General features: G+C 39.4%; 1 protein-coding gene across 7 annotated transcripts in view; it reads left to right on the forward strand.

Annotated features, from left to right (window-relative positions):
• ANKRD17 (ankyrin repeat domain 17) overlaps positions 1-13,143 on the forward strand; it is an 85,618-nt gene that overhangs the window by 43,185 nt on the left and 29,290 nt on the right. For 5 of the 7 annotated variants that reach the window (XM_038178083.2, XM_038178082.2, XM_038178081.2 and 2 more), the window contains exons 7-15: positions 253-347; positions 5,945-6,182; positions 6,706-6,897; positions 7,285-7,394; positions 8,199-8,286; positions 9,285-9,412; positions 9,826-9,969; positions 10,535-10,637; positions 12,155-12,910. In XM_038178083.2, the coding sequence (XP_038034011.1) occupies positions 253-347; positions 5,945-6,182; positions 6,706-6,897; positions 7,285-7,394; positions 8,199-8,286; positions 9,285-9,412; positions 9,826-9,969; positions 10,535-10,637; positions 12,155-12,910 (1,854 nt within the window). The remainder of the gene's footprint in view (positions 1-252; positions 348-5,944; positions 6,183-6,705; positions 6,898-7,284; positions 7,395-8,198; positions 8,287-9,284; positions 9,413-9,825; positions 9,970-10,534; positions 10,638-12,154; positions 12,911-13,143) is intronic. The other 2 variants (XM_038178086.2, XM_038178087.2) reach the window with 1 other exon arrangement.

The following is a 13,143-nucleotide window of genomic DNA, read 5'->3' on the forward strand; positions in this document are numbered from 1 at the left end:
TGCATACAATACAGACATGATTTAAGCCACTAAGTGAATCGGATGGTATTTATAGTGAGTATGCTATTGGGCTTCTGCAGTTGTTAAACCTGTAGATATGAACTTGCCTACTGAGACAGTTTTACTGACATTTTTTTCTTGTAACATAGCCTTTTGCTACCTTAATTATATTATGCTAGACCTTCTCTATGACAGTTGTGAAATGTACCTGCTGAAAGTAGTTTGTAACTGTTAAGTACTTTCTCTGTACAGGCCATCTAGAAATGGTGAGGTTCCTGTTGGAAGCTGGTGCAGACCAGGAACACAAGACAGATGAAATGCACACTGCTCTGATGGAGGCTTGCATGGTAAGAGATGCATGACTTAATCTGCGAGGCATATGTATTGTCTTCTCACTTGCAGGAGATGAACAAAGTGATTCCTTTTGGCCTCTTTTGGTATCAAATCCAACTGTGTGATATTTTGATTCTCTGTATGTCACGAATTTTTGTTACACAATGAAGCAAAAATGGGAAAAAAAAAAATCATAGTGGAAAAATGGTACTTCCTAAAACAGTAAAATGAAAATTTTTGCTCCCAGGGCTGACAAAATAGTTAATTTCTTGAGACAGTGAGAGAGAGATATTAACCCATTCTTTCAATAACAAGGTTTATGTTATGTCACGTTTTTTTTTTCCTGAAGTGGTAGGAGTCAGCAAGTAAGGCTCTGCTTGTCCTGAAGCAGCTTCTGTAGGCTGTGTCTGCCTTTGTGTTATGTCAGTTACTTTTGGCTTTTTGTCCAATAATAATCATGTAGGGCTGGTTTGATAAGAGATACTTTTGTGACCTCAGTTCAGAGGAATTCATGAGTTGAGAGATAGCCAGACGTAAACACCAGTTAAGTATTTAAAGAAAACATAGTTTTTAAATGCTAATTCTGTCAGTTTCTGGGACAGCAACTCTGAGCATACAATGTAGAAATGCTTTTTACAGCCATCTCCAAATGAAGTAACTTAAAGAAGATTGAGAGTGGCTGTTGAAATGCTTTTGACTATTACAGTATTCACTAAATATGGGTGATGAATGTGGTTGTAACCTGGCTATTGGAAGCATTTAACATACCTAGGCATGTTTAAGGAGTTTGTAAGCCAAGTTTTCATCTTCCCATGTTGGTGGTTATGTTTAGGGGTGTGTGTGGGACTTGTTTCAGTATGATTCACCCAGTCACTTATCATAGAATCCCAGAATAGTTTGAACTGGAAAGGATCTTAAAGACCACCTAGGTCCCAGCACCTGCTATGGGGCAGGGACACCTCCCACCAGCCCAGGCTGCCCAAAGCCTGACCATGAACACTTCCAGGGATGGGCATCCGCAGCTTCTCTAGGCAACATGTGCCAGTTCCTCACCACCCTTGTGGTGAAGAATTTCTTCTCAGCAATCTAAATCTATCATACTTTGATTTAAAACTCCTTGTCCTATCACTACAATCCCTGACAGAGTCCCTTCTCAGCTCTTCTGTAGGCCCTCTTTGGGTACTGGAAGACCATTATAAGGTATCCTTCAATTCTTCTCTCCTCCAAGCTGAAAAACCCCAACTCCTTCAGCCTGTGTGCATAGGAGAGGTGCTTCAGCCTACTGATTGTTTTTGTGGCCATCCAGGAAGTTCATGTCCTTATGCTGGGGACCCTAGGGCTGACCTTGCTCCTTGAAAACACAGCTCCAGAGGCTGTGTGGGGAACAACTAGAAAACAGAAGGGGAAATTGTTAAGAAACTTAATTAAGAAAAATACTTCCATGTTGCTGGTCTGTTAATCTGAGGTAATTGTAAAATGACAGCATAAAAGAGATTACCTTTTTATAAAATTTAATAAGACTGAGAAGAAATCTGATTTTTGGTTTCTTGTGGTGTAACAAATATTGGTTTAACTTTCACTTGAAAAGGTTATGTATGGGTACATCTCAATGCTGAAATTGCAAAATTGATGCTTGATTTAACATTATTCCAAGCTTTTGTGGTGAAGAAAACTTGTTAAATTGCAGTCTTTATATGGTGTTTTTGTTTGAGGTACTCATAAGGTTGAACCACGTATGTAACTCTGGTTTATCTGCATCACCTTTAAAGTGCATATCTTACTGGAAATCCATTTACTGCTACATATGGCCTCAGGTTGAGGTTTCAATTCCTTTTGCTTTTTCCTTTGGAGTTTACTTCTGCGTAACTGTGCTCCTTGATTCCTTTTTTCTGCACCAACAGTTCAGGCTTTGTTGTGCCCCCTTTCAGAGAAGTGAGTACATTGGTATGAGTTAGCCCTATACTGTTTAATACCAAGGGTTGGCAGGATTAGCACAATGAGAAATTCAGCCAAATACCAGTTTTCATTTCTAGAACTACATGTGAATTGGAACCTCTTTTGGTGGAGAGAAGGAAAATAAAACAAAAAAGAACAGAACTAGGCTCTCCCCACCTTAATTTTTATTGTATTTAGTTAAAATAAGTATCTGTGAATGCCTTTGAGGCTTTGAAGAAACCTTTGTTGTAGAGGTTTCCTTTTCTATTTAGGGTTTGTAGCTACAGCATGCTTAGGTCAGAAATTTTGTTAATGGTTTATGCATATGTTTTAGTAATTCTTCATCAGTATGTACAATTTCAACATAAAACTTAAAACTTGCCTCCTTAATTACTTTCTTATTTTCACCTCTAGCTAGATTTGTCGTGGGTTGTGTTGTTTTGTTTTTTGTTTTTTGTCACAAGCCTTGTGTAGTATCTTGTGACTGTGACCATAGAGGACTGCCACAAATGCTTCTTAGAAACTTAACTTAGTAGTCTTCCCTTTCCTGAAATAACAACAGTAATGATTCTAAATTCAGCCACTGTTGTCTGTTGAAAGAAGTTAATGACTGCAAATAGGGAGATCATTAACAGTGGCAGTTCTCAAGAAGTCATTAGAAAGCAAGGCATGCAGATAAACAGGACTTCAGCTATTCTTTCTTAATCTGAAATATTAATAAGTGTGCCATATAGTTATGGATTCTGTGCTTGCAGTTAGTTCCCTAGAAGACGGCAATAAAATAATCTTGTTTGCAGTAGTCTTTCATCAAGAGAGCTTGGCAGACTGCAGGGAACACTGCTACTTTGTGGAGCTGTGGAGCGAGCTTTCCTTGCTTTGTTTTACTCCTTTCCCCATGTTCCTCCACCAACAGACTAACACATGCATTGGACTCAAAGAAATGTTGGGACCCATTTCTTCCTAAGCAATAGGAAAACTTCTTGGTGTCCCATCTTTCCTCCGGAAATATTTCCTAAGTGGGCATTTCCACACATTCTCAGAATTAATTGACTGAGAGATGGTTGATGTTACCAGGATCTTCGGTTTTGCTTCAGAAGGAGCAGCTGTCTGTGGCAATATTTAAAAAGTTTGCAGTCTGAAATACAGCAGAGGCTTCTCATCTCGGCATGCTTTTCCTCCAGTAATGCAAGAAAACTGCCCTTTAGGATAGCACTGAATTGAGTATATGTTAGCGAATTTATCTGTGGCACAGCATTTACATACAGGCCTAAGAGACTGCGTGAACCTTGTCCTACAAAGCATTCAGGAAGACTTCTGTCCAACAGCTTTTTTTATACACAGCAGTAGTGGTTTAATGCAAATGAGTTGTTAAGCAATGTGACTTGCCTCGTGGGAGCAAAAAGCAGGTTTGTCTAGTTTGGGCTTCCTCTTACTGAAGTAATGTAATTTTCTCCAGTAAGGTACGAGTACTGATTGCCCACACCGGTTGATCTTCAAAATGTGCCTGGTACACTTGTGCAGATTCATCAGACAATGTTTTGTAATCAAATAACACTTACTAGGTGTTTTAAACATATTTTAGAAGAGCTGAACAGCACCATCCTGTTGCAAAGTTTGTTAAAACAGAGATAAAAGTCCCTTGTGTGGTTAATCACCAGCAGTTATTTTCAAGACTGCCCAGTCCATGTACAAAACTTAGAAGCATACTCTTATATTGCTGTTTGCCATGCTTGAGCTAAATCAGTCTATAATGATTAGTGAGTTATTCTGCACCATCCCTGTATTTCCTCAAGGAAAGAATCTTTGTGGAGTTTTGGAGGTTTTCCCTGAAATAATGTTGTCACTTAATGTAGAAAAAAAAAAGTGAATATGTCCTAGTTAATGGCCTAGATCTTTTTCTGAGACAAAACTCTGCTGTGCTCCCTGGAAATGATATGGTATAAAATGCTTCAGATAAAGAGGTTGGAATGTGTCAGATGCAATTTTGTATTTTGTCTGGGAAACAGCTTTTAAGGTTATGGTTTCTAGCTTCTTGACGGTAATGATGGCTTTGGTTTGCTGTTTCTTGGTGAGGATGTCAATGGCTTCAATTGGCTGCTGCTTAATAGTTAATCTGAGTTCAGAATGTACTTACCTTGTCAATGACAACCTCAAGAGAGCCTTGTGTTTGTGGTAAGCAGCTGCTTTTTTTATGCTACCCTCCTGTGTTCTGTCTATCAGGCTTTTCCCTGCCTGGTTACTCCAGGCTTGAATGATCATAACTTCCTTCTGGAGAAAACCAATGTGGAGATTTTCTGCTGTTGGACTACAGTGACCAAGCTGATTAGTCTCTGTTATAAATAAAATCAGATTTTAATGGCATTTTGATATGTCATTGTCAGGATTTCAATGTAAGCATACAGCTGGAAAGTCACTTCAAGTTCCTGAACCTAGGTGTGCTAGAAATATGACAAAGATCATATGCTCAAATCTTTTTTTTCTTTGTTATCCGAAGGAAGCAAGCAAGCAAATGCAGGAGCTCCGTTTGGGTAACCAGTTTTACAACTTAACAGTACCTCAAGACTGCTGCCAAGGGAAAGCCATAGTTTGAGGTGGCTCTTGTGATCTAGGAGGAACTCCTGACAAATGGTCTTGCTTTCTCCCTCTAAGGGAAAAGACTAAACAAGTCCTGACTGCTCTAAAATCAAGCAGGAAGTGCAATAGTTCTGCAGGTGCCAAGAGACAAGCAGTGTAGTTGCGCATGGCTTTTTACGATAGTAAGGAAGCAAAATTGTTTAACTTAGGCCATGCCCTTTCTTTCATCTCCCTCCCCAAATGCTGGGAATCGGTAAATATTCTGAGGTGCTAGCAGTCTTCATAGAGATGAGGACCAACTGTGTTTCTGATGTGTTGAAATGAAAATAGACTGCATAACAAATAATGCAACTGCATGTTGAATCTAAGTTCCCTGTTCTTGCTGAAGCGTGGAGCCTTGACGTTGTGACCTGTTGACAATGTATTAAAGGCTTTGTAGTCTTTTAGAAGAACATTGCAGCCTGTTCTCCTGTCCAAGTAAATAGATTGATTGGATTCTCTTAATGCTCTCATTTAATACACTGCTTTGCCTCATTAGTAGTAAATTTGTTGAAAGAACATAAATGCACTTTGGTGGTAGCTTATTTCCTAAAATTTTTGCTCCTTGCATAAATTTGACAGTCTTCAGTTCTGTCTGCATTGTTCAGTGAAGACAAATACTAGGTGTTACAGCATCTTGGTATTGTTCGTGTGGAGGAGGTATGCTTTTAAAATACTGTCAAGCTTGCTGGGCTGTTTTTTTCCCTCTGACTAAAGTGATAGCAAACACTTGAACTCGTATGTCTTCTGTGAAGTCAGCCAGTCTGCAAGTTGGAAAGCTTGGTATGTGTATACTGATGCTGTTTTTGAACAGCGCACATCCAATAAAAGCGTTCCTGAAGTTCTTCCAGTTACCTGTTTAACAGTGGACCTTTAGCCTTTATCCAAATATTTAAGAAAAACTGTAAGGAAGTTTTGTTATATTTTTGGACTTCCTTACTTGTTGCTCTTATGTGTCATTTGATGGAGTTTAGATGGTGAGTTCTTTAGGCTTTGAAAAAGAACAGCAAGTTTCTTTTTGTTACGAGTTCTTAAACTGTTTTGGTTTTTTTCCTCTTCGTAGGACGGCCATGTGGAAGTGGCAAGATTACTTCTTGATAGTGGAGCTCAGGTGAACATGCCTGCTGACTCTTTCGAGTCTCCGTTAACTTTAGCAGCCTGTGGTGGGCATGTTGAACTGGCAGCTTTGCTGATTGAACGTGGAGCTAACTTGGAAGAGGTGAATGATGAAGGATACACACCGCTGATGGAAGCAGCTAGAGAAGGCCATGAAGAGATGGTGGCACTACTACTTGGTCAAGGTAACTATTGAAGTGCCTTCCGTTAACTACATTCAGTAGGCATGTGTCTCCTTGTTTTTTTTAAATACATTACAGTTATATTGGTTCCTTTCTGAACAACCCATCACCCTCTTTTTGAGCAGTTCTTTAGCAAAATACTCTTTGTTATACTTTTGTTTGGTAAGTGGTCATCCTGAACTGTTCTTCAGAGCAGCTTTGCATTTTTCAGACAGGTATTTTATACTGAAGGGCTAATGTGGGTAACTTGCACTCTGCATGATATCCTTGGCATATCTCGATAATGTTTTATTACTGAAAAGCTGTGGAGAAGCGCTTTTGAGTTCTCAGAGGGGATCCCCGACTAGTTAGAGGAAACTGAGATTTGATGTATTATGATTTTAGAAGGATACTTCTAAAATCATACTTCTTCTGAAGCTGTAGAAATGAGATATAAACTGATACCTTGTGCAACAATAAATAGCTTAATATGCTGATATTGCTTTCAAAAATCAGTATTTTCTGATATGTGTTTATTTTCTTGAAGGAGCTAACATCAATGCTCAAACAGAGGAGACACAAGAAACCGCTCTCACTCTGGCTTGCTGTGGAGGTTTTTTGGAGGTTGCCGATTTTCTTATTAAAGCAGGAGCTGATATAGAACTTGGTTGTTCAACACCTTTGATGGAGGCTGCTCAGGAGGGTCACTTGGAGCTGGTTAAATATTTATTAGCTGCAGGTATGGAGTAATTTTGTTAGTCCTTTTGCAGAAACTTAATGTAACCTTAAAAAAAAAAGTGTCCCCAAATTGGTTACACTTTGATTAGCAGCTTATTGAAGTTGGTTGCAAAGGTTTGTGGAATTGTAAATAATGTACTAGTTGGACCCTAATTTAGCTTTTATAGACTTGAGTTTATCTAAGTTTTCTGGGAACTTAAGTTCTGGGTTTTGGGTGGTGTTTTTTTTTTTCCCCTAGAGTATTGTTAAGTTATTTAATAACATTGTAGATGTTGTACTGAAAGGAGAAAATTGTTTGCTACCTGATCTTATAGAAGATTATTAAGATACTTGCATATTTTCTGTTATGAACTCCATAAAGCTTACATGCTCATTAATACTGCTTCAGGGGCTAATGTGCATGCAACAACAGCAACAGGTGACACAGCACTGACATATGCGTGTGAAAATGGCCATACTGATGTAGCAGATGTCTTACTTCAGGCAGGTGCAGATCTGGTAAGTCATTATTTTATTTAGAAATTATAAGTAGGAAATACCGTAATTAATGACGTGTGTTTTGTTTCACGTTCACTGCTGAAAACTTGCTGTTGAGTGTTAATTGTTTTAATTGGATTTATACTGGTTTTTGACCTTTTTACTTTCAACTAAGCAAGAACTGATGATAGCTTTCTAACAGATACGAGGCTGTTTTGTTGCCTAGAAGTGTGTAGGTCATATCAAAAACTTTGGCAGTTAATTCTTAAAGCATTTCTAAACCCTTCAAGGTTGCTTGTACAGCAAAGTTGAGGATTCTGTTTTTCTGTCTTCTGCAGTGCTGAAATGTACTAAGCTAGGAATTGGTGAGCTGATTATGGTTTAAGACTTGCATTTGCAAACTTGTTCTGTTACTTAAGCAGCAGTTGACAGTTCTGATGTGATCTATTTGGTATACCATAGTGGAATTAAGATAATGAAGGTCAGTTGATTTTTACACCAGGTTTGTGCACAAGTAAGTTACCGAAAAGTGCAGTTAAGCCTGACAAAATTATTTTTTAATCTATAATCACCAGCACGTGCTTTGAATACTTCTTATCCAGGCATCTTAAACCTGTACAAAGGTAGGTAGATGTTCGCATTTGTTGGCAAGATATACTTAAATGCTGTGCTGTTTGAAATTTGATGTTTGTAGACTGTCAAGCACTGAAAAGGAATCTTCCACATCTGATGTTTTCCAATTAAAAAAGCAAACGGTTGGATTATGTCCTTTTAGATGTGCTTCTTGTGATTCCTGAATTCTAAGTCTTTATTTATCTGTTCTAGGAGCATGAATCAGAAGGTGGAAGAACTCCTCTCATGAAAGCTGCAAGGGCAGGTCACGTTTGCACTGTTCAGTTTTTGATTAGCAAAGGTAAGTTTGTGTAAAGGCTTTTGATTTTGGCTCTTAGAGATGCTCTGAGTTAGGGACATAACATCAGTAGTAGTTTAATTTAGATTTGGTTGAAATATTTTAAAGTAGTTCAGTGATCCTTAAACTAGGCTCTTAACAATCACCTCTGGTTTCAGGTGAGATTAGTGGAAACTTCAGCAACTTTTCAGAACAGTTATATTCCACTCACTAATTGCTAGTAAAAGCAACTAGTACAACTGTAGCATTTACTGGGTGTTGCTATGTTCGTGGTACAACTCTTGAGCACTGTCTTGTTCAGAAGTTCAATTTCAAGCACCTGTTTGTTTCAGCATCTTGATTATAACTTGTTCCATGTTGTCGGAACTATCAGCTGCAGCCTTATGCCACTGGGCATGTAGTGTGCATACAGAGCTCAGAACTGTTTTTTTTTTTCCTTTCTTACCAGCTGAATGATATTTCTCTTAGCTTCCTAGTGTGGAGCAGGACTAGGCTGAAGTTACCTGTATGATGTAGTTTTTTCTCTGTAAAGGAAAAAAGCAGAGCTGCAACTGGTAATCTGCTTGCTGGCAGCCAGCTAAGATCCATGTGTTGAATCATTTCTAGAGAAAGATACCACTCTATAAAAAACTGGTAGCAAACTTAAAAGGAATAGGTTTGCCTACTGTGTGAAGGTTGGTATGAGCTAACATACCAGTTAGGACAATGGGCTTGGAGTGTTAGTGCAGGTAGTGTTTCTGTTATTCTTGGAGGCACATATGCTTAGGGTCAAATTCTACCTGACAAGACTGAGATGTTGAATTTGGTGACTGTGACAGGTTAAATGGGCTTCTAAAATAGAGTTTGACTTGAATTTTATATAGCAGTTGCAAAACTGCAGCCAAAGACGGTATTTTTGTGCTTAAGAAGGCGGCAAACTTGGTATCCATTCTCTTTTGGTAGAGGAGAACCAATTGAAGTCTTTTTTTTTTTTAAATAATCTTTTCTCTCTGTTTTTGAAGGAGCAAATGTGAATAGGACCACTGCTAACAACGATCATACAGTATTGTCACTGGCCTGTGCTGGAGGTCATTTGGCAGTTGTGGAGTTACTGCTAGCTCATGGTGCTGATCCTACACACAGACTGAAGGTTTGTAACTCAACTATCTTCTTCTCTGACGTAGTCTTCCATTCATCTTATAGCTGAAGATATGCAAGAGAATTTACTTCTGTATTCTCTGCAACTGACCCAACACGTCATGATATCAGTAAGATCAAAGGGCAGGTATTTCAGTGAAAACCACAAGCAGGCATTATGTTCAGTAACGTGTTTGTAGGAGTTGGTGTATGGAGGAGCACAGACCTGTTAATTAGCATGAATCTGAAGGCTGAGCTCCAGTTACAGTTGAGGAAAAAGAAGGAAAAAAAAACAACTGTTTTTTAAGTTCAGTTGTGGACTTGCTGCAGGTGGAATATTAAGAAGTCTGAATATATACTGTTGTATCTCTCAAAACATTTCAGCATTATCGTGTTTTTCTAATAGTGTGATTTTTGCCTTTTTAGGATGGATCAACGATGTTAATAGAGGCAGCAAAGGGTGGTCATACCAGTGTGGTTTGTTACCTTCTAGACTACCCCAACAACTTGCTTTCTGCTCCTCCACCTGATGCTACTCAGCTGACCCCACCATCCCATGATTTAAATAGGGTAAGATTTAACGGCTGACGGTCTGTTTTGTGGGGCTTTGTGTGTGTGTGTTGTAGTTCTTTCAAAGTTGAAAGAAGAGAAGTCAATCATGTCATTTCATCTAGTGCTGAACTGTAGGTCAATTTTGAAAATCTGAGTTGTTGTGAAAACGAAGATCCTCTGAGCATCGCCGTGTAGTCCTTTATTTTTCCTATTCTGTAAAGATTATTGAAAAAATGTCAAGTAAAAAGCCAGTAACTGAAGTCTGCTTTAATGAGGCTATTCTTCAGAGTTATATTTGTAGCCGGCTGTGGCTTTTATTTTCTTTTGCAGAGTATAGCACTAGCACTGTACGGTACAGAGATGAATCATCTTTGGCAAGTTATTTCCTAGGTGAAGAATGCCAAGCATATGGAGGTCAGGCGATCTCAAATGGTTAACTATTGAACTCAGCATATTTAAAACGTATGAAATGTTATTAGTTACCATGAAAGTCTGCTTTTCTAACAGGTTTTGTTTACCTTCTATTGAACTATCACTAGATTAGAGTATGAGGAAAATAATCTATTAGTATCCAACATTTTAGGCTCCTCGTGTACCAGTGCAGGCGCTGCCCATGGTCGTCCCACCCCAGGAGCCTGACAAACCCCCTGCTAATGTCGCCACAACCCTTCCCATCAGAAATAAAGGTCAGTCTTAGTTCTGGAGCTTATTTTCTAAATATCCATTAGAAGACTTAGGGTTGCGCTTACAGCAGAGTAGTGCCTATGAAGAGTGTTAATGAATTCAGTCAAGGAAACTGTCAATTTTTTTTAAAGGATTGGTTATCTATCAAATATGAAGTATCAGTCATCTAACCCTGTAATCACAAAGCGTCAAGAAATCTGCCTAAGTAAAAACATACATATATATTAGTTTGACATACTGGACTAATGCAGAATGTCACCCAGAAACCTACATAAATTTGCTAGTGCAATTTGTAGTAACTGTTACGTTCCATATGGTAGTTGATTGGGTAACCCGTGTTTTCTTAGGATAGTAGTCTTGGAGTGGGTTTGACTAATTTGATTGAAGGCGGAATTTCTTGTGCTACAAAACATTTAGTCTGATGTGGCTTAGCTCCTCCTAGGACTAAATTTGCATCTATTTTGATATCACTATTTTGATAACTTTACTCTTTCTGTACTTTAGAAGTCTCTTCCAAAACATTTTTTTTTATCAAGGATCAGCAATAGTGCAAATACAGGCGTGCATGTCATAAAATTAATACTGTGTGTACACTTGTATTGTTCTGGAAATACAGCAAGGATTACTGGAAGAAACTGGGCACCGCCACTGGCTCAAATCCTGGGTTTTGATTTGTCTTTCACCCTTCAAAATTAACAGATTGTTCCTTCTCCAACTGGTATGGCAGACCATGTCAGCTGTTTTACTGTGGACTTCTTCATAAAAGATGTATTGGATTAGTCCATCGCTCATTCTTACAGGAAGGCTGAATTATTTGCCTTGCCTGGGCAGAGCTGAGTTTTGACACATCCAAAGTCATGTCTGCTATGGATAAAACGTAGTGGCTAAACATACCCTGTTAGATCATGTTAAATATAAATGACTATCCTGGGTTCTAGCACTGTTTGTCAACTGAGCAAAGCTGGATACCTGTAGTGAAAGGATTCAGTGTTCCTAGAAAGTGTAGTACTTCCTAAAACATACTAAACTACTCGCAAAACTGGTGGCCTGAGCAAAGTCACGTGTCCCTTGAGATGTTTTTGCATCGCTTTTGCTGTGCTTCAGGGCTGTAACGATACACTTATGCCTTAACACGATGCCAGTCGCAAAAGATCAAGTGAAGAGACAGCATATCCTACCCTTTTGTTTCCATTTATCTTGTAGCACCACTTGATAACAGCGGCTCTTGAGACAATCGCTTCATTTGGCGAAAGTATAACAATTGTTGGAGTAAATATTTCAACGTAGCCTAGGGGTTATTTGGAATGTATGCGCAATAATCTATACTGTTAATTTGCAATCTGACTGCTGTGTTAAAATTGATAGTGAAAGATACCGTTTCCTTTGAGGGCCTTACAGTACACTGACCTTCTGTGGGTGCTGTGTCTTGGTGCATTTAGCATCCCAACAGTAGCTCTATAATGAGGATGCCATTCATATGCACTTCCATTGGTTCTGAGGGGGTTTCTTTTTCACACAGCTGCTTCTAAACAAAAGTCCAGCAGTCATTTGCCAGCAAACAACCAGGATGTACAGGGTTACATCACCAATCAGTCTCCAGAGAGCATTGTAGAAGAGGCTCAGGGCAAGTTGACAGAGCTGGAGCAGAGGATAAAAGAAGCCATAGAGAAGAATGCTCAGCTGCAGTCCTTGGAATTGGCACACGCTGACCAGCTCACCAAAGAGAAGATTGAGGAGCTGAACAAAACGAGAGAGGAACAGATCCAGAAGAAACAAAAGATTTTGGAGGAACTGCAGAAAGTGGAACGAGAGTTACAGCTGAAAACTCAGCAGCAGCTAAAAAAGCAATATCTAGAGGTAAAAGCGCAAAGAATTCAGCTCCAGCAGCAGCAGCAGCAACAGTCTTGCCAGCACCTGGGACTACTGACTCCTGTTGGGGTAGGAGAACAACTCTCAGAGGGAGACTATGCACGATTACAACAAGTGGACCCCATCTTGCTTAAAGATGATCCTCAGCAAGCTGCTGCGCAGACGGGTTTTGCACCAATTCAGCCTCTGGCGATGCCACAAGCTTTGCCTCTGGCAGCAGGTTCCTTACCTCCAGGGTCCATCGCAAATCTTACAGAACTGCAAGGTGTAATAGTTGGACAGCCAGTGTTGGGCCAAGCACAACTAGCAGGGCTGGGGCAAGGAATACTGACAGAAACACAGCAAGGGTTAATGGTAGCCAGCCCTGCTCAGACGCTCAATGACACGCTGGATGACATCATGGCAGGTGGGTTTATATTGTTACGAGCAGGTATAATATTTGCTTAACCAGTTGAGGGTATGTCAACTTCTTTGTGTGTGTGTGTGTTTGTGTATTCCCGCTAGCTCTGCAGCAGTACCTCTAGCCTACTGATAACCCTGTGTTGAGGTTTTCAGAGAATTAGTTTTAACTTTTCGATTTACAGGGTTGCTTTTCCTTTTGTTGTGCTAACAGGTGCCTGTTTGTCAGGTTGGTATGTC

This window comes from Anas platyrhynchos, chromosome 4 (assembly GCF_047663525.1).
Source record: "Anas platyrhynchos isolate ZD024472 breed Pekin duck chromosome 4, IASCAAS_PekinDuck_T2T, whole genome shotgun sequence".
Taxonomy (NCBI): Eukaryota; Metazoa; Chordata; class Aves; order Anseriformes; family Anatidae; genus Anas; species Anas platyrhynchos.